The sequence below is a fragment of the Eptatretus burgeri genome, chromosome 6, assembly GCF_056783735.1.
Source record: "Eptatretus burgeri isolate ZD-2024b chromosome 6, Ebu_testis_v1, whole genome shotgun sequence".
Lineage (NCBI taxonomy): Eukaryota > Metazoa > Chordata > Myxini > Myxiniformes > Myxinidae > Eptatretus > Eptatretus burgeri.
This window is the reverse complement of record NC_140966.1, coordinates 18,597,319-18,619,689: the sequence shown is the minus strand read 5'-3', so window position 1 is coordinate 18,619,689 and position 22,371 is coordinate 18,597,319. Positions and strand designations below refer to the sequence as shown.

At 41.4% G+C, this 22,371-nt stretch overlaps 1 protein-coding gene across 1 annotated transcript in view; it reads right to left on the bottom strand.

The window, feature by feature from the left end:
* The window catches only part of TMTC2 (transmembrane O-mannosyltransferase targeting cadherins 2), a 237,622-nt gene that overhangs the window by 104,738 nt on the left and 110,513 nt on the right, over nt 1-22,371 (bottom strand). The window contains exons 3-4 of the mRNA XM_085884190.1: nt 9,564-9,895; nt 7,674-8,015 (exon numbers count right to left, since the gene is read on the bottom strand). Of these exons, the coding sequence (XP_085740316.1) occupies nt 7,674-8,015; nt 9,564-9,895 (674 nt within the window). The remainder of the gene's footprint in view (nt 1-7,673; nt 8,016-9,563; nt 9,896-22,371) is intronic.

Genomic DNA, 22,371 nt, shown 5'->3' with positions numbered 1-22,371 from the left:
CGATTGCGCCCACTTCGTGAGCTACCCCCACCTCAGGACCTGCAGACAATGCGCCGGGTGATCGGCATGTTCGCTTACTACGCAAGATGGATTTCCCAATACTCCGAGAAAATACATCCCCTAGTGCATTGCAAAAACTTCCCACCAGATGCCGCTGTTGTAAAAGCTTTCCACAGCCTCAAAGATGACATCAGTAATTCCGTGGTATTATCGATCGATAGCTCGGTTTCCTTCGTGGTGGAAACAGATGCTTCTGATCACGCGATAGCTGCGACGCTTAATCAGTCTGGGCGACCCGTCGCGTTCTTCTCGAGAATTCTCTCAGGAAGCGGGCAGAGACACTCAGCAATAGAGAAGGAAGCGTACGCTATTGTCGAAGCCCTACGTAAATGGAGACACTATTTACTGGGAAACCATTTCACGCTCGTCACGGACCAGCGATCCGTTGCATTCATGTTTGATGGGAAAAATAACGGGAAAATTAAGAATGAAAAAATTATGAGATGGCGGATAGACCTAGCCTGCTATAGTTACGACATTGTTTACCGGCCCAGGAGGGAAAACCCTGCTGCAGACACCTTCTCTCGGGTCTACTGTTCGGCGACAATCAGTCAGGCTTTGCAAGACCTACATGTGTCTCTTTGCCACCCAGGGTAACCAGAATGGCACATTTCGTGCGCAGACAAAACCTTCCCTATTCTATCGAAGATATTAAACAAATGAATGCTTCATGCCCTGTATGTGCTGAACTAAAACCCAGATTCTATGGCGCGGCTTCTGGCAGATTGATCAAGGCCACTTCTCCCTTCGAGAGACTAAACATTGACTTCAAAGGGCCCCTGCCGACCGAGACAGACAACAGATACATATTCACTGTTGTTGATGAATATTCAAGGTTCCCTTTCGCATTTCCGTGCTCGGATATGACCTCGGGCACTGTCGTGAGATGTCTCTCTGACCTCTTCGCTATGTTTGGGAAACCTTCGTACATACATTCAGACAGAGGGCCGTGTTTCATGTCGGCCGGGCTAAAACAGTTCCTATTAGAGCACGGCATAGCAACTAGTCGAACGACGGGTTACAACCCACAGGGTAATGGGCAGGTGGAATGGTATAACGGAATCATTTGGAAAGCCGTAACTCTGGCGGTGAAATCAAGAGGACTGGGCCCCGAGTGGAGGGAGGTTACCCTTCTCGACGCTCTGAATTCCATACGCTCTTTGCTCTGTACGTCCACCAATGCAACTCCTCACGAACGAATGTTTACTCACCAGCGACGTTATGTTGACGGCCAATCGGTGCCCAACTGGCGAACCCATCCCAGAACAGTGTTCATGAAACGCCCGGTACGACAAAGCAAGTATGAACCCATGGTGGAGGGGGTCGAACTCATCGATGCTAATCCAGAGTATGCTCATGTCAGACTCCCGGATGGCAGGGAGACCACTGTGTCGGTTCGCCATTTGGCTCCCTCAGGTACTCCTCCCGCAGGTACACCACCATCTGGCACTCCTCCCTCTGACATCCCCTCCCCAGGTGTTCCCCCCCCCCCCAGGAACTCCACCCGGGAACGGTGGCGACGGAGCTGCCGCGTTCCACCCGAGAGTGATCGAGTTGTCACCTCCGGCACGAGTCGAGGCTCACCAAGAGGATCGGAAGCCTCCCTCAAGTGAAACCGCCATTTACTCCCGGAGAGGTCGACGGATAATACCCCCTCGCCGACTCGATCTGTAAAGGGGATTACCGGCATCCTCGATGCTCATGCTCCTATATGCTCATTACATCATATATCGATGCTCATTACCATGCTCCTACAACTCAAAATAATCCTCACTGCTTGGCATGTATGCTTCTGTAGTTTAAATAGTTCGCGTTGCTTGAAATGTATACTCCTATAGTGCTGAAGTAATCATGGTGCGTTAGTTGGGCCTCTAGTTATATTTTAAAGACGGGGAGAATGTGGTGAATTGAAGGTCGTGACGTGTGATCACATGTCGCACGGCTCGAGCACGGAATGGATAAAGCCAAGATTCCGTGCGGACGGGGTGATTTTCCCAGGGGCATTGTCATTTACGGCGGCGGTTCACTTGGTGCTCGTTGAATGGTGAGAATTGAGAGTATATCGGACTCCGTGCTTATACTGATTTATTTTGCGGTGATTAGCTGCACATGTATACATTACTGCTTATGTACTCCTTGCTGCACCTGTATTCCCTGATGTGCCCGTAGAAGCGGCTTCAATCAAATGGAATAAAGCCTACACTCTGAAGGTTCTTCTCTCGCTTTCATTTCAACCACACTGGGGATTCGCGTCCCCACATGGGTCTCCGGGGCCTCTATACCCCCCAAGCTTTCCGTGCACCTGTTCGCAACACTCCTCCCCTCAACCTCGCAAAGCACGACCGAACCCACCTGGTCGTGACTCGCCTCAAGGGGGCATACTCCCTCCCCTCGTTCCTGGAGGAGGCTATCCCGCTGCTCACACTGGGTCCCTACACGCTCCGCGAGCTCACCCTCATCGTCCTCCACTACCTCCGTGTGTGTGTGTGCGTCTCTAACCCCGTCTTCATCGTAGTCTTCACTCTATCGTTCCCATCTCCCATGTCTCTGTACATTTATTAGTTTCTGTTGTCCCCTCGTGTCTATTATTCTCTGCTGTTTCCTCTTTTTCGTCTCCATGATTAATTCTGCCGTTGTCTCTATTATCATTTCCTCCATGACGACCTCCTGCGTTTCAACACATTTTATTCCTGCCGTTCTCTCGCGTTAATTTGTTTCTCCCTGGACCTTCGTCTCTGTTTCCTCCGTTTTTAATTCACTCTCGACCTGGTCTATCTCTCGCGTCTCTGGCAATACCTCTATTTCTTTTGTCGTCTCTGTTTTGCATGTTTCAGTCTCCCCATTAATTACGACGTCGCTCGTCATGACCTCGCCCGTCTTCATCGCAGGCCGGACAGCCGTTGCACTCCCTCCCAGCTCGTTCACTCCCACACGTGGCGTCGCCATTTTGATCTCCCCGGTTACTGCCTTCATGCCCGCCTGCAGGCTTCGGCCCATGTTCTGCGTCTCACCCCGCAGTTCTTTCATTTCTTCCTTCATTTTGAGTGCGTTTGTTTCCATATTCGTTTTCATTTCGTTTGTGTTTGTATCCATCTTTTCGTTCATGCTTTTTATTTCGTTTGTGTTTGTATCCATTTTTCTTTTCATTTCGTTCATGTCCCCACTGATTCCTACCAGCATGGCGCATAGCCGGGCCATGTCGGGCGCACTCAGCTGAGCCGATTCGGCAAGGATTGGGGGGTTTTGGCGGAAAGGGGGAAGGAGGTGTCATACACCGCGGCCGCCGCCACACCTATTTCGGGCTCTGGGTTCAGTTGGGGAAGTTCGTCCTTTACCATAAGCATTTCCTGCTCGGGGATTTCATCCTGGACCATGGATTCTACACATTCTTAATCAATTTCTAATACCCTCGGCTCCCGCTCGCCTTGAGACGCCATCTTATTTCTCATAAAAGGTTAATTTAAATCGCTCGTAATTTGGAGGGAATCAGGAGTCGCTCCTCTCACCCCTGGACCGATTCCCGTGAATTTAGCTGGAGACAGGAGAGCCCGTTTTCCCGCTCTCCGACACCAGTGCCGCGAGGAGGGGGATGGGTTTGTGTCCCACGACCTGACACCAGTGTTGCGAATTCGCGCCCGCCGGTGTGCGAACGGCCACATAACTTGAATCGCGGCACATCGCCCACCGGACGGACAATTCTGTCGTGACCCTCTCGGACTAACGCCGGGAACTAGTCACGGGTGGGCCTTTTGGCCTCACCACGATCGTGCCAATCGGACCCCGCGTGGGATAGGGTTGTTCGCCAAATTTGACCTACCTAAGTACCCACACGGAGGATAGACCGGGCAATCGCACCTCGCCGCAGGTCGACTCCGGACACGGGCCACTTTAAGCGACCCGTTCCGTACTATCGGGATAACTGAGCGGTGTTAACGTCGGCCTCGACGGTTCCGATTAATTATCCGGCGTATTGAGCCCACTGCTAACCCTTTACGTGAAGCAAGATGGAGATTCAATTAAAGAAAAGACGAAGCGAAAAGGGAAAAACAGTTCAACATGAGGCACATTTATTCAGCAGCATACGGAAAGCACACATATACAATTACAACAATTATGCACCAAAAGCAGATGTTACAAAAGAAACACAACAATGCAGATCTACTACCGACTACGCGAGCACACGGCAACACTTACACAGTTTTACTTTACAGACGGCGCCGACAACACATATACTCAAAAGCAAAAGAAAAGGGCCACCCTCAACGACAAGGGGACAGACGGGCCTGCGGGCCGCGGCACCGGGTGGAGCCTACCCGTCTTGTGATGAGCCGCAAATGTGGCCACGGTGCCCCGACTCTGCGCTCCTTCGCGGGTTTCATTGGCACTGCTTGGAGTGGGGTGGGAATGGGGCCCCCTTTTCGCACTATCTCAGCGCGGGGGGTGAAAAAGGGGGGAATTGTTGATGCTCTGGGGAAAGAGGATAGCTGGCTTGCTTGGGTCCCGCCACGAGCGACTCCACTGCGACCTCGACCGTGCTCCCGGCTTCCCCTCTCTGCAGCTCCCCGACAGACTCCGAACCCCGACAGACTCCGACTTCTGACAGACTGACTCTCCTCCAGACCCGACTTGACTGCTGCTGCCACACTCTGCCGCTGCCACACTTCTCCAACTCGCCTTGACTCTTCTCCAACTCCCTTGACCGAAAAACTCTGCCGCTGCCACACTTCTCCAACTCGCCCGAGCCCAAAACTGACTAAATTCGCCCCGCGCTCGGAGCTTTATAGTGACGTAGGAGATCCCATATGCAAATTTCTGGATCAGAACGAGCTCGGGGGTGGAGCCACGCTCGCCCATTGGACGGAGAAAAAGGGGCGTGAATCTCCCCTGATCCTCGAATTTGCATATATCGATTCTACTCCGACACGCCTGGAGGCGGGGCCAAATCGCCCCGCGCTTGCTGATTGGACGGATCAGAAGTGGGCGTGTATCATTCCTGATCCGACTTCTCCTCGGAAAGGCCGCTTTTTGCACCCGCGGCTCGGCGCGCGTCCCGCACGAGGCCAGGACAGCCTGACGCTCGGCGTTCACAAGTGGTGCGGGAATGGCCGCAGAAGGAGAGGCGAAGGTGGTGGAGGGTTGAAAGTGCTGGTCCATGGCCACGGTGACGCTTGGAATGGTGGTGATGCGATGTTTGCGGGAGCGAGTTGTGAAGGTAAAGGTCGTGGCTGTTGGCGTTGTTGTTGTGAAGCGGCGTTGCGGTTGGTGGTTGTTGTGTGATGGCGGTTGAGACGTGGTTGGTTCAAAATAAAGATAGAACAGAAAAACGGCTATCTTAAAGGGTCGCAGCCTGAATGAATCACATTTATTCCCTCAAAACAACGGGTTTGGGGCTAACTACACATGTACTTACAGAGATATCTCACCTACGGGACCTGAATGGTGGTTTGCGAATTTCCTCAACCGAAATAATATATATATATATATATATATATATATATATATATATATATATATATATATATATATATATATATATATATATATATATATATATATATATATATATACATTTGTGTATATTTATATATATATGCACATTTGTACATATATATATATATATATATATATATATATATATATATATATATATATATATACATACATACATACATATACATTCGGGTGGTCCAAAAAAGTCGAAAAAAATAAAATGTTGCTCCACAAGCTTAAAATTATTCTAATATGATGCATTAACGCGCATAAATTGTTTTTAGCTTCATCGGAGGTGATTTCGAGGTCGCTCCATATGACGACTTTTTGTCTCATGACTTGAATAAATAAGGGTATGGTCAGGTACGATTACGGGTACTTCTGGATGACCGAGGTGGAAATTGAGTGCATTTTCGAACTCTATCGGGTCGATTTACTCTAAGAATTGACTGCACCGACCTTGAATTCACTCAAATTTCGAAAATATGACCTAAAACAAGATTTATCATTACTGGAGTTGAGTAACTAATCCTACTCATTTCAATATTTTCTAATCCATAATTAATTTGTTGTCCGTCTAAACATTTCTTAGAGTAAATCGAGCCCACTGAGTTCGAAAATGCAGTCCATTTTCACCTCGGCAGTTCAGAAGTGTACGGATTCACATCTCACCTCACCCTAATTTAATATAATAATAACTTAATAAATAACATATTTTTCGTGAATCATTGAATCTAAAACACTGGATGTTGGGCCGGCTAGAAATACGTTCAGGCGGGAGTGTAGACAGCAATAGAAGCGGAGATGATAGTGGTATTTGGTAAATGAGACGAAATATTCTAATAGTTTGTAATTCCATTGATTGAAAAATTAGGGTATGGTGAGATGCGAATCCGTACACTTCTGAACTTCCTACGTGAAAATGGACTGCATTTTCGAACTCAGTGGGGTAGATTTACTCGAAGAAATGTTTAGACGGACAACAAATTAATTATAGATTCGAAAATATCGAAATGAGTAGGATGAGTTACTCAACTCCAATCATGATAAATCTTGTTTTCAGTCATATTTTTGAAATGGTAGTGAATTCAATGTCGGTGCAGTCATTTCTTAGAGTAAATCGACCCCATAGAGTTCGAAAATGCACTCCATTTCCACCTCGGACATCCAGAAGTACCCATAATCGTACCTGACCATACCCTAATTTAACCAACTCATGAAACTAAAAGTCGTCATATGGAGCGACCTCTAAATCATCTCTGATCAACTTAAATTTTTTATGCACGTTATTGAATCATAGTGGAATAATTTAAGACTTGTGGAGACAACATCTGAGTTTTTATTTTTATTTTTTGCTGTTTTTGGACCACCCTAATATACATATATACATATAGAGACACACACACACACACACACACACACACACACACACACACATATATATATATATATATATATATATATATATATATATATATATATATATATATATATATATATATATATATATACATAAGGCCCGACGAGGAGGAGTGAGGTAAGCGACATTTATTAATGATATGATGATGATAGGCTCGGATGATAGGGGAAGGGTTAAAATAGTGCTATATGGCATTAACTCCAAAATGGCCGATGTGGTCCTTACATCACTCCTCCTCGCGGCGCCTCATATTTGCATATACATATATATATATATATATATACATATATAGATATATACATATGTATATATATTATATATATATATACATATATATATATATATATATACATATATAGATATATACATATGTATATATATTATATAATAATATATGTAATATTGAGACACTTTTCTTCAAAGTCATTTCGCTGATACATTGTGAAATGTAATGATGACCCTCACCCTGACACCAACGCTAACAATCAAATTTTTGTTTTTTGTTCCAGTTCAGGCAGTGATGTCACTGCATAAACCCATTAAATCAATCTACCAGTCAAGCAGCATTAAGGTAAACATTTCCAACACTGGACAAATATTAACTTTATCTCTTGACATTTGATGTTTGGAAGGTTGACTGTCAGTTTCACCAGAGTTACAAAGGTATTTTTTTGTTTTGAAGAAATATAGAGTTAAAACTCACCTTCAGGCCTAAAAGAACATGGTGTGCAAAGAGGCCTAGGCATCCATAAAGGACCAGCGTGCAAGCGTTGCGTAGATCTGTAGGTGAGCGCAACAATGGGATGGCATCCATCGACCAATCAAAGCTTAGAGGACCAGGCCACAACAGCAAACCAAGGTTGGCTGCAGGAAGGTAATTGAAGGTGAGTGTGCGTGTTAAGAGTTCTGGGGCATCTGCTCCTGGATTGTCAGATGCAGAGAAGCTGGGTGGCACACTGCCCATCCACTTTAAGCGGAAGCTGACAAGAACTGCAGAGCAAATGGAGAGAAAAGCCAGCCCTTCTCGCAGTCCACCATAACTGGGCTAGGGGGAAACAATGGCAGATGGGAAAAGTCATTAACACAAAAACTTCCGCAAAAGTATGGCTCTTTTGTTTTTCCATCAGTGGTATTAATAAACCTCACAACCATCTATCAAGGAATGCTGGGAATATAAATTCTGCATGTGATTTGTCAAAATAAAATATAAAAGGAATTCAAAATAATTTACTGGCCCAGGTGAGAAAAATGACATAAATCACGTATACCACAAAATATATCTTTAATTCCTACCAAAAGAAAAAAAAAACAAGACAAAAAGAATTGCTAATTTCTCAAAATGCTCGAAAATAGTTAGTGAAGCATCTGAGAGTTCGATTTCATCTCAGGTGAAATTTGAAATGCAGTGGACTAACAACTTAAACCTTTGCGCAGCAGGCTGACACATTGCCTGTCTGCTGCTTTCTGGACGTGACAACTCAAGGCGGAGTGCCATATGGATGTGTGATGTTTATTTAAGCCATGCAACGATTCATAACAAAACCTTGCAGGCACAAATAACTTCATGCAATGTGAGTATACATCTATAAACAAGTTCATATTGTTATTGATGTGTATTTTTCAAACGAATTCATGTGAATGCTTATAAACATTGCATTCACTTAGTTTGTTTGCTTTCATGGGTGAGTTCGGATAAATTTTATCTTCCTTATCTTTACAAAGGTAAATTGACACATCCATTCTTTGTCCATGGTCCTCTCACTGAAACAATTTTTTTTTTAAAAGGATACATGGCTATCCATATATACAGTACAATCCTTATGGGATTCATTCATATAAACGTTTCTGCATTGCCATCTCAAACATCCCATGTCACAAAACTCTTAACTGCCGGTCTTTGTGTTTAAATTAGCCGTATTACACGACCATTGCCAAACACTTGAGTGAATTTATTAACCAGTACTTCTTCCGCAAAACTAGACCAACAAAAATAGCCTGGAGTAGGTTATAATGGGCTCAACTGCCCATCCAGCCGCAAAGTCAATTGCTTCAGGCAAACCAGGCCTTGTACACAGTGATTTACTCGACCATACATGCTAACCAGCTGTACAATTCACTGAGTCCCATGCAATACGAGAGGAAAGCCAGAATTAGGTCACATCTGGAGCTCAGTCGATCTGCTTGATTTTAACAAGTTCCCAGTGAAATATTTACATTATTATCCAAGGTTATATTTGTTCTTTAAAGGCTTTGGTGCAGCACTAATATTGAGATTCGAAAAAGTTAACTGAAAAGTATGTCAGCTTTCAGTAATCAGTGAAAGTCGTGTGCCTCTTCTCTTAAAATCAAGAAAAGTAAGGATAAGGATAGCATGAAAAAAGAGTACAAGAAGAAGAATGAATTAATAGATTTGAAGGAAGAGAAAATGGCCAAACATTTAGGTAAAATCAAATCTGTCATTTGAAGCATCTATTCATTCTCTGAGTAATATCTATTCAAATTCTGACCCCAAGCTACCTCTTCCCTTCACCCATCTTGCTCTTCTCACACTATTTTGAAATTTTGACATGGATAGTATGCAACTCCATCTTGCCTTGCACAACAACAGCAGCAGGTCAGCTATTGTTAGGCCAGAATGTACAAAGATGTCATAAACAGCTGCGACCATGAGGACTGTCACTCCCTGCTCCTTCCAGAGCATGCTTGCAGCAGCACACACCAAACTTCCAGAGAGCCAAGCCCAGCGCTTGCCTCTGCCTTGTCCACAGTCCGCCTCATCCATGGCCAAACCACCATCACGAGATTGGCAGTATCGGACATATGACAAAAGTGAAAGCAGAAAGAAGAGGCCAGCTCCCACATCAGCTCGACCCACGACCCCAGCCACTGCTTCTGTGTGTATAGGATGGACCGCAAACAGCAGGCCTGTGGAAGATAGTTCACACCAGTTTTATGGAATCTAATAGCATCACAACAATTGCACCTCCCCATGCTATTCCTCCTGAAAATCTCCAGAAGTTTGAGAAATAATGAAATTAATCAAGTAGTGAAATAGCAAAAGGTCAAGCAAACACCAAGTAAATGGCTGGTGAACATGATGGTAAACAAAGGAAGAGGATAGGAAAAAAATGAAGGTTACTTACATCATGGCCGTAGGCAGAACGTGTGAGTAATGCAATGATCCTGTCTGTCTTTGTTACTTGGCAAAATAATTTTGCCAAGTATGTTAGTCTGTATGTCACATGATTTTTGTCCAGTTTTGAAGCAATCGTTCTGAATTTTTTTGTGTATGTAGCCGACTGACCAAGGACAGTAACTTGCATTTTTTGTCACGATCCGGATCCAGATTCTTTATATTACATTTTTTAATGAAGTCATTCTTCACCATTAAGAGTAGAGAAAGAGCCAAAAACTATACAGAGCACAATATACCAAAAAGTTGGAGATGGATTCGGATGAAACTTGGTGGACATCATAGGTGTGTGACAAGGACCAATTGGTTTGACTTTGGTGATTATATGAATCCGGGTCCGGATCCGGATCCGAGAATTTTTCATGTGATTCTTCATCATTGAGGGATGGGGCTAAAAACCACATTGCATGATATCTCAAAGAGTTAAAGACGAATTTGGACGAAACTTGATGGACGGGTTAGGTGTGTGACAAACACGAAACAATTCAATTTTGGTGAATATCCGAATCTGGATCTGGATACGTGAATTTTATATTTTTCTTTAAGTGATTCTTCACCATTGAGAAATGTGGCTAAAAACGACATTTCATGGCATCTCAAAACGTTGTGGATGAATTCGTACAAAACGTCGTGGACAGGTTAGGTTTGTGACAATGACGAATCAATTTGATTTTAATGAAGATCCGAATCCAGATCCGGATACGAGAATTTTTAATTTTTTTTAAAGTGAAAGTTCCCCATTGAAGATGGGGCCATAAACCATATATATATATATATATATATATATATATATATATATATATATATATATATATATATATATATATATATATATATATATATATATATATATATATATATAGTGTATTACCATTATATCTCAAAAAGTTGCGGACAAGTTATGACAAAACTACGTGGATGAGTTGGTTCGGTGATTAGAACAAAACAAACCAATTTGATTTTGTTTCAGGTCCGGTTTCAGATCCAGCCTTTCAGTGGGATCAGTAGGATTATGGGGCCTATCACAAAACGTACACTGTTCAGCCTGGCGGAGGTATGTGCCCCCACCGAGTGCCATTCTACATGTACATAATGAAATGTTCATTCTGTTTCACCAAGTGTCGCTCAATGAGTGATTTCTAGTTTGTTTGTTTGTTTGTTTGTTTGTCGACTTGTCGGCAGACTAACTAGACAATGAGGGTAGTTATAATCACCAAATTTGGCACAGAATTTCATATTATGAATTTGTCTGAGGAGTTTAACTTTAACATCACAAGGAAAGAAACAAAATGAAATTTAGTTCAGGACACACTGTGGCCATCGGCTTTTTTCATGCTGAAATCGACAAATTTTTACCCACACATGTACATGATGAAATGACATTATATATTTTCGGTGATAATTTTTTTTTTTACTGGCAATTACTGCCTTTATTACAAGACAGTCTTTTTTTTTAGACACAAGTGATAGTTTTATAAAATGGTCCCAACAAAGCGACGCAAATATTAATATACACCAGAATTTAGGCATCATCTCCCCATCCTTGGGAACCTCAAATCACAAAACAACCATGACTTCTTAGAAGAGAAACACAATGACATGCATTAGCATATCTGTACATCGAGTGCATTTTCGTTGAAATTTCATTTTGCTATGCTGCCTGAAATTTACCAACATGTGAAAAATATTTTCTGTAATGGTAAAAAGTTCAACTTTGCAATTACAATATAAAGGCAGAATGCTTAAAAGACTAAAATACTCAAGACTTATTAGATAAGGGGTTTTTTTTGGGGGGGGGTTCTCTTTTTGTTTTCCATCCTTATACATATGTAGAAATTTCCCATTAATCAGTCCATCTAACCCAGCAAATTTTCCTTTGTTGCTTGTTTATTCCACCATGTCTGGTCCACCATTGACGATGACATTTGTTCTGGTCTCAACAGAATTTGATGCATCACTCCAAATAAGTATTGATAATTACATTTTATATTTGCTTGAAAGTATTCTCAAATATCAACTTTGGAGGTCTGAGTCAACTTACTTGGGAAGTCGATCATTTCCCTGTGTATGGGTCATGCTATATAGGCAGACAGATTGGTCGAGCTGAATTTATGTATCTGAATGCAGGCGCCATCAAATGGTACTTCCACTTTGGATTTCCCAACTCAGTTCATATGCCTTCATCCAATGGAGTCAAAACACGCAGATCTAAGCAGTGGCACCAATTTTTACCCTGTACGTGCGAAGCGGAAAGTGGTGTTAAGCAAGTGGTTCACTTTGTCTGTCTGTCTGTCTATAGACGTCAGTCTATGATCAAGGAACTCCTTAGTTTCAATTGAATCTTATTTTTTTAACACTGAAGAACACAAATCGGAACATGAATCAGAACATGAACCTGTAGTTTAGCAGTAATTTGGCTCTAAATTTGGCAAATTGTACGGAATCTCGTCCCTAGCTTGCATCGCATAGCGGAGAAAGGTAATTGTTTTTGTCTGTCTGACAGTCAAATAAAGATTGAAAAATCATTAAAAACAGGAAAATTACTGTTTTTAGGGACGTCATAAAGGACACAAACAAGAGGCATGAAGAACTAATTTAATGTGTTAATGTGGTGTAAAAGACTGTGCCTCATCAACAGTAAACTTCTGGAAAAAATAATTTCTTCAGCCTTTAAAAGCTTTATTTTATTTCCATTTAATTATATACTTGAACTCTGGAGAACACAAATCGCCTTCTTGGCACTTTCAAAAACCTTCCATTTAGCAGTACTTGGACAAAATATTTATGCCATCTCCTGCCCTGAGGGCAAAGTAACTGTGAGATTCGGCATTCAGACAAATATTGTGGCACCCAGTATATGGTTACCATCGTGCCTGTTATTCAAACTTCACGAACAAAACGAATACAAATCGTGCTCGGAAACGCAAAGCAAGACTTGAAAAGACCATCCCCGTATTCTTTTTCTCAAGACTGCATGGGGTAAGGTGTTCTATGAACTCTCTAGTTTATTTTGCTTTGACTAAAAAAAAGAAGAAATGAAACAACGTCGTTAGAAATCATAAAATTTGTGTCGAGGTAATGGCACAGTCATCCAATAATCGCCTAATGAAGTCACACAATGCGTTACAGGTACTCAGCCCCAGCGAAAATTCACTAAATGTCAATCAAAGCCAAAATGGCAAATTCCCTTAACCTTTACTACCCCTTTATATTAAAATTCTTATCCCTTTCCTTCAATCAACACAAAGAAGGTGCAAAGTGCATGGTAGGTATCTGCCCTCATTGTCCAGGACTTTGATGTTAATCTGGCCCTGTGATTTCTGAGCATGTGCAAACACAGCCCACAAAAGGTCCAAGGTCATTGTGCAGGGTTGATGTATGAAGTGTGGCAAACCTCCTGATGGATTGTGATGCTAGTTTGGCAGCGTTGTGATGGATCAGAGCTCCAATCCCTATACCAAGGTCGCACTCCCGCAGTCTGGGTGGTTCTCTGAACACGCAGCTCAATGCATGCACAATTGCTGAGCAGGCTAAATTCCCAATTTCCAGGTCAAGCAAGGTGGGAAACGATCACCACACATTTCCGTGATACAACCCGGTTCAAATTGTTGCCTTTTCTCACCAAAATACCTTTGTCTCTCCCCTTCTGTCTCTCTCACCAGAATATGCCACCCTGTCACTACTTCCCATTTGAACTCTTCTCGACATCATTTCCTTTCACTTTTTCAGAATGCTCGCGACATCACTTCTCCCAGAAAGAGGCAAGCTTCCCTTTAATTTCAGCAGATCCCAACTAGCTTCCCCGAAGATGACCTTTCAAATGTCCAACATAACACAAGACAAAATAGAGCTGTGACAGATCCACCTTAACAATCTTGTGAAACTCTGCCCCAATTACCTGAAACAACACCCTCACCCTCCTCTCAGAAATGTAATAAGAGGCATGTATGTTAACATAACAAAAACAACAGCTTCTGGTGTTCATCCAGCTCTTGCAAGCCAGAAGTACAAAACATAGTGACATTCCAAAGGTGAATCCAGGATTAATTTATTCAAGAAGATCCATCAGTATGTCAAGCTTGACAGGCTTGGTAAAACCATATCAGGTTGGCAAAGGCGTGCAGGGGAAAGGTGTCTCCCACCCTCCAAAACTTAAAGCTTTTTAAAGAAATGGATATAGCTTATATTAACTTAGTGTACCGATAGTTTCCCAAGAGTAATCACTGATGATTAAAGATGTTTATTCATCATTTTAAAAGTTCGAACAGCTCCCTTCTGCTGCAGAAATATTAACATCAATGTCAATAGAAAAACAAAACCATGAATGACAATGATCAAATCTCATAATTCTGAATTTTTCAAACCGTATGAGGATTGCACTTTTTCAAACCTGAAATCACAACTAATATCATGGACTTGCTTTAAAGTTCAATTGATATCGGATCAAAAACACGAGAACCTTCAATGAAAATCTGGGAGCATTTTCCTTGCTCAAGCAACTGGCTCGTTCACTAATGTAGGCAATATTTAATTGGTGTTACATTCTGATCGAGAGGGCATGATAATTCAAGCAGCCCATTTACTTGTGGCATTTGCAGCTATCAAGGCAATGCTCTTTCATTGTTTTAACAGGAAATAATTTAGGCTGATCTTTAAAGCCATGCCTTTGAGACAAGCGATGTAGAATGCTCTGCCTCTTACAATGGCATCGGTAATCTAGGTTACAGGTGTCAATGATGGCACGGAGGTGAATTTCATTTGGCACGCACAATCCTGGTCAAATCATGGGCAAGTTTGTATGTACACAGATTTATTTTTTTTTGATCTGTTTAAATAATTCCAGGTAAAGATTGTAGAAAGCTTTTGAACATTGCAACATTTTGCAGTTGTGTTGAGACATTTTGACAAACCTTAGTGGTAAAACTTTTTATCAGTTTACCACTTGATATGTCAAAACCATTTCACTTAATAAGATGCGAATCCAATCATTGTTGCACACTCTCACTGACATTAATCAAAACGACTGCGTGCTGCAAATTATTCTTCAGATCTGCTAATGGCAGAGTTAATCTCTAAACTACAGAATGGCCTTGAGTGAGGAAGTGAACTTGGCTCATGTGCGCTAAATCACGCTCTGCATTACCGTTACTAATTCGATTTCCGTTTTCAGGCAAAAACAGCATTCCTTTCCTGTGGTAATTCTCTGCAGACTACTGCAGTAGGACCTGTTACCAACTCTACTATATGAGAGTTCTACTCTCATATACTACAGTTCTAGCTGTAGCATTTTTGCCTGGGCTACTTTATCTATGACTTATTGACACACGTGCACACAGGAGAGGAACAAGACATAAGAGAGGAAAGAGAAAAGAAGAGGCAGGGAGGTGGTGGGGACTGTGGTTTGGCCTCACTTTAGCTCTCAGGGCCATGGATTAGTTGCAGCCTGAAGAGCAAGATCCTGCTACTATACGCACGCATCTGTGAAGGAAGTTGCTCTGGGTTTGATTACGTAAAACATGAACATGGATCCCAAAGAACAGGACAAGACCATGGGTGTGCGGAACATGTTAAAGGAGAATATGCCTGCCCAGTAAAGAGAGGAGGAGGTGAGCTGGTCGAGGAATAAGAATTGTCACTGAGAGAGAGAGAGAGAGAGAGAGAGAGAGAGAGAGAGAGAGAGAGAGATTGAGACATGGGGGGGGGAGAGAGAGAGAGAGAGAGAGAGAGAGAGAGAGAGAGAGAGAGAGAGAGAGAGAGAGGGAGGTGGGGAGGGGGGGTAGAGAGAAAGCAAAGAGATGCAGAGAGTGTCCCAAAGAAGAGAGACCAAAGAAAGAGGGACAAGATATCACAGCCAGTGTTTTTAAAGGCTCTAGTGTGTGATGTAACCCTGGTTGTTCTGGTTGTTCATTGGTACTGGTTACCCTGCCGGCCATATCACCTGGCTTCTTGCACCTAAGCATGTGCCAACTTTCGGACATTTGACATCATACCCCAGAACCTTATTCGACCCTCGAAGCCTTTATCGTCAAAGCACATGAACAAATGGTTTAAATGTGGTGGAGGTGGTGAAGGGTTATACGAAATGAAAGGACATGTAATAGGTGAAAATATAAATGAGTGGAGGGGAGTATGAGGAACTATACCAGATGAGTGATCCTGACAGTGTTAATTGTGATCCCGACAAGACAGCTGCTCTAAACATCAATGAGGAAATAACTGGCAAATTAAAAAAAAACCTTACCTCTTGCATATCTAATATATAAAGCACTTTATAACCACTGACTGACTCACTAACTGATATTAAAGATCGGTACCTTCTGGGTGGCGTAGAAAGCTTAAATTGTGTGCCGATGAACATCGAAGCCAATACACAGAGAAAAATCACAGAACCATTGGAAAGTGTCCATAAATGAAAATATAAATAAATAAAAATAAATGTGAAAAAAATTAATGCAGGTGAGCGGTCCGAGACAATGGAGAAGCACGGTGATTTTTCGTGCCGACGGACACCAAAGCCAATACACCAGGAAAAAAAATCACAAAATCGTGGGAAAGCATTTGTAAATGAAAATATATATATAAATAAAAATATAAAATAATGAAAATAAATAAATGAAAAAAATAAATGAAAAAATAAATGCAGGTGAACAACCCAAGACAACGGGGAAGCACTGTTTGTTATTGTTTACAGTGTGTAAACATACCGAACTAGTAATTATATAAAAATCAATCGTATCTCCTGGCTGTAATGGTGAGCATCAGCCGCAGATTATGTTTCACATGGTAAGACCGCAAAATCTGCTGTCTGCCACCCAGATGATTCTTCCTGCTAATGCAAACCAATCAACCAGAAAGCACGTGGTGCAATCAGGCAGATAAATCTAAAAGTGTGGAGTGTGATGAGTGCTCCCCCAATCTCCAATGAATGTAAAGTCCTGCATCATGTTCTGCACATTTCGATTTATCCGTCCAATTGCACCACTCACTGTGTGAGACATAATCCGTGGCTGATACTCACCATTTCAACCACGAGGTACGAATTAAATTTAAATGATGACTTTGATCATCATTGGTTTGTTACATATATACATATGCTATGTCTATATATATATATACACATATAGACATAGTATATGTACATATATATATACACATATAGACATAGTATATGTACATATATATCTTCTTCTTCTTCTTGTGGCTGCTCCCTTTAAGGGTCGCCACAGCGGATCATACGTATGCTCCGCAGAGTAATTTGGCACATGTTTTATGCCGGATGCCCTTCCTGACGCAACCCTGGTCGCCTCTTACGACACAGGGATATAGTACACCTATTTTAACCGGGGTATACACCATCCCAGTACACTGGTACTCATTTCGCCGACCTCGGAAGGATGACAGGCTGAGTCAATCCCCTGGTGTATTAATTCAGTGGCCCAACGGGGCTTGAACTCAGGACCTTTTGGATCCCAAGCCGCTGCCCTAACCACTGCGCCAACACCAGACTATGTATATACATGTATATGTATATATACATGTATATATACATGTATACATGTATATATATATATATATATATATATATATATATATGCACATACTGTATATACATATATATTTTTATATATATATATAGACATACTGTATATACATATATATATATATATACATATATATTTTTATATATATATATAGACATACTGTATATACATATATATATATATATATATATACACGAGTACTGGCAAGGAGGAGTGAGGTAAGCGACATTATTTAATGATATAATGATAGGCTCGGATGATAGGGGAAGGGTTAAAATAGTGCTATCTGGCATTAACTCCAAAATGCCCGATGTGGCCCTTACATCACTCCTCCTCGTGGCGCCATATATACATATATACATATATACATATATACATATATACATATATACATATATACATATATACATATATACATATACATATATACATATACATATATATATATATATATATATATATATATATATATATATATATATATATATATATATATATATACTAGATGACCTGTGAACCCATTGTCACAGCGGTTGATAAAAAAAATCATTTCAAAAAAAATAAAAAGATAGCTCCAGCAAACGACACTGCTGATGTTGTTTGCATTGTTCAAATTCTCCCGAAGAGTACTTCACTGAATCGGGAATTGATTTTTTAATAATTTTTTTCGTTGCCCGATTTGAACGAAACTTGATATTGCACGTCAACGTGAAAAAAAAAAACGGAGAAAAGAAAGTCGAAGAAATTCTTGTGCGTAATCTTCTAAACACAATTTTATTTATAAATGAACATGGAAGTATTAGATCAAAATGGCGATGTTTATTTTATGCTGAAAAATAACTCGTTCTTTATCTATACTAAATACTTGAGATTTATTAATAAATCATTTTAAAAAAAGATAGCTCCAGCGAATGACAATGCTGATGTTGTTTGCATTGTTCAAATTCTCCCGAAGAGTACTTCACGGAATCGGGAATTGATTTTTTAATAATTTTTTTTCGTTGCCCGATTTGAACGAAACTTGATATTGCGCGTCAATGTGAAAAAAAAAAAAACGGAGAAAAGAAAGTCGAAGAAATTCTTGTGCGTAATCTTCTAAACACAATTTTATTTATAAATGAACATGGAAGTATTAGATCAAAATGGCGATGTTTATTTTATGCTGAAAAATAACTCGTTCTTTATCTATACTAAATGCTTGAGATTTATTAATAAATCATTTTAAAAAAAGATAGCTCCAGCGAATGACAATGCTGATGTTGTTTGCATTGATCAAATTCTCCCGAAGAGTACTTCACTGAATCGGGAATTGATTTTTTAATAATTTTTTTTTTTGCCCGATTTGAACGGAACTTCATACTGTACACTGCAGGAGAATAGGGAGTAAGGTGGCACTAAAATTTTTGCGCCATCCTGTACCATTTTGGCTGTATTTTGGGAATATACTGTTACGGCTGTGGAAATTCGCAGAACACCATAAAGGTTCCTTAGATCAGTAATCCCGGTAAGTGAGTGTTCAGATAGGTTTCCCCACGTTGTATAGAGGGTTTTCTTCGTGTTCACTGGGCTGCGACCCTTTGAGATAGTGTTTTTCTTTCTCTATCGTTATTTTGGACCGACAGAGCAAGCTACCACCCCTTCCACGTCGAAAACCGTCCGAGAACATCAAACAAATGCGCCAAGGAAAGAACTGCGATGACGCGCGGGTTTTAGCGCCTTTTTTCTCTGAGGCTGGTGTGACGAGAAGGTCGAGGCGACTCGCTCGCGATTGGTGGATGCGAGGAGGCGGTCGGAGTTGAGAAATGCCAATTTTCGAGAAGCTTCTCGAAGGAAGGTGGAGCCGAGAACGGGGCGGAGCGATGGGCGGAGCCCCGCGCTATTAAGGGCGGACCGCACGCGAGGCTCACTCCCTCTTCTTGGTTCATGCTCGACCCTGTCTCACGGTGGTCCAGTTATTCTTCGTCCTCGTTTGGTTCCTGCGCTCGTGGTCCTGTGAGCGGCCTGTCGGTGGGAGACGCTGACGGAAGGCGCAGCAGTGCCTGCTGTGTGGTGGACCTGCCTGTCCGGACGAGGAGCACCGGAGAGAGCTTGCAGGCCACGTGGGAGGCCCGTAACCAGGCGCGACGACGCTGACGGTCGTGGGAGCGGGACGTTGCGACTCGCCGACCACCGAGGGGGGCAGGTAACCTGCCACGGTCTCACGGGACCCGTTCTGTCCTCCAGGTCCCGCGTTGTAAAGATCCGCGGACCCTGTCTGCCACCCTCGTCTTTGGGGGTGGCCATTTCTTGCTTTTGAACGAATGTTGGTGGCGCCGTGTCCTGTGAAGTAGACCTGCCTAAGTGACTGTGCATGTAAATTATTGCTCGTAGTCGGTGGTATTGCTTTTTTTTCTTGCCTGTACATTGCATGACTGCCTTGCTTGTGATGTGTTATGTGTGTAAATAATAAATGTCCTTGCTTGTGAAATGTATCCCGTACGTTGCGTCCTCTATTCCCCATTGAAAATGCCATCTTGCATCGCGGAATAATTAGTTGGGTTTTCAACACCCGGTAAGGAGAATCGGATCCGTTGAGGTCGGCGATAATATCCGCTCTGTTATTGCTGCAGACTGGAACGAACCGCTTAAGCGGTTCGTGTCCCAAGCCGACCTGCGTCGAGGTACGGCCCCTCGGTAGGTTACCCTCGCGAGTACTTAGGTATTTCGATATTCAGCGAGTGACCCTATTTCGCGCGGGTAGAATGTGGACTAGGCTGTGGTGAGGTTAAACCCCCACCCGTAACTGCTTTCTGGCAATAGTTCCAGGAGGGTCACGACTGAATTGTCTGTCCGGTGGGCGACGCGGCTGCTATTAGAGAACGCGGTCGCTTGCACGCCGGCGGGCGCAAATTCGTAACAATACATACATACATCCATACATATATGTATGTATATATAGTATATAGTATATAGTATATATATATATATATATATATATATATATATATATATATATATATATATATATATATATATATATATATATATATATATATATATATATATATATATATATATATATATATATATATATATATATATATATATATATATATATATATATATATATATATATATATATATATGTACACATACACATACATACAGGGTGTCCCAAAAAAAATGTACTCACTCTTTAAATGATAATAAACACATTGTTTTTTGACTTAGAAATAAGATTAATGGATAAATGCATGTTTACAAATGTTCAAACTGACGACTATCACGTTCCAAACACAGCTGATAACGCGGACCAATGGGTTCAACAGTGTAACGAATCATTTCATTTGGAACAGCAAGACATTGCCTTTCAATTTCCTCTTTCAGCTCATCGACTTTTGCTGGTTTTGAGCCGTAAACCTTATCTTTGAGATATCCCCATAAAAAGAAGTCCATTGGAGTGAGGTCTGGGGAACGCGCAGGGAATTCAACACGACCTCTTCGCCCAATCCATCTGTTCAGAAAATTTCCTTTCAGATAGGCCCTTACATCATGGTGGTAGGGGGAGGTGCTCCATCTTGCTGAAAGTAAATCTCTTCATCACCAAATATCTCTTCGACACGTGGTCCGACGGATTCCTGCAGCAAGTTTAAGTAAACATCCCCAGTGTCAGTTTGGTCAAAAAAGAATGGCCCTAGGATGCCCAATGCTGATATCCCACACCACACAGTAACCCCTGGTAAGTTTAAATGGTGTTCCATAGTAACATGCAGATTTTCAGGAGCGCAGTAGTTGCAATTGTGTCAGTTAATTGAGCCATTCAACTTGGAGCTGGCCGAATCGCTCCAAACGATTTTGGATGGAAATGCTGCATCTTCTTCGCATTTGGCCAGGTACCACTCACAAAATTTAGCTCTCCGGTCAGGATCGTCTTCATTCAGAGTGTGGATTAATCTTGGAATGTAACTTTTCCAATTAATTCGCTTCAAAATGCGGTGGATGCTTGATTTTGGGATTCCTGTCTCACGAGCCACTTGTCGTGCAGATTTATGGAGGGATCAGTGGAGGGTTTCCAGCAATTGATTTTCCTTTGCGGGGGTGGTTGATGACCGTGGTCTTCCTGAACGCTCCTTATGGACATCATGCACAGCTCCATCTGTTTCAAACTTATCTCGGATGCGAACAATGGTGCGTCGCGTTGGTGCATCTTTGTAAAAATGTCTCCTAAATTGTCTTTGCACTTCCATGATGTTTTCGTGCTTCCAGTTGCACTTTATGATAAATTTTCTTGATTCAAAACCGAGTCGTACTTCTGCTATTATTCGGGTCAATTTGATCTGAAAATAAATTTAAAATTCAATGAGTTATGAGAAACCAAAATGTGATGACATATTTTTGGGACACCCTGGATATATATATATATATATATATATATATATATATATATATATATATATATATATATATATATATATATATATATATATATATATATATATATATATATATATATATATATATATATATATATATATATATATATATATATATATATATATATGGAACACCATTTAAACATATACATATATATATATATATATATATATATATATATATATACATATATATATATATATATATATATATATATATATATATATATATATATATATATATATATATATATA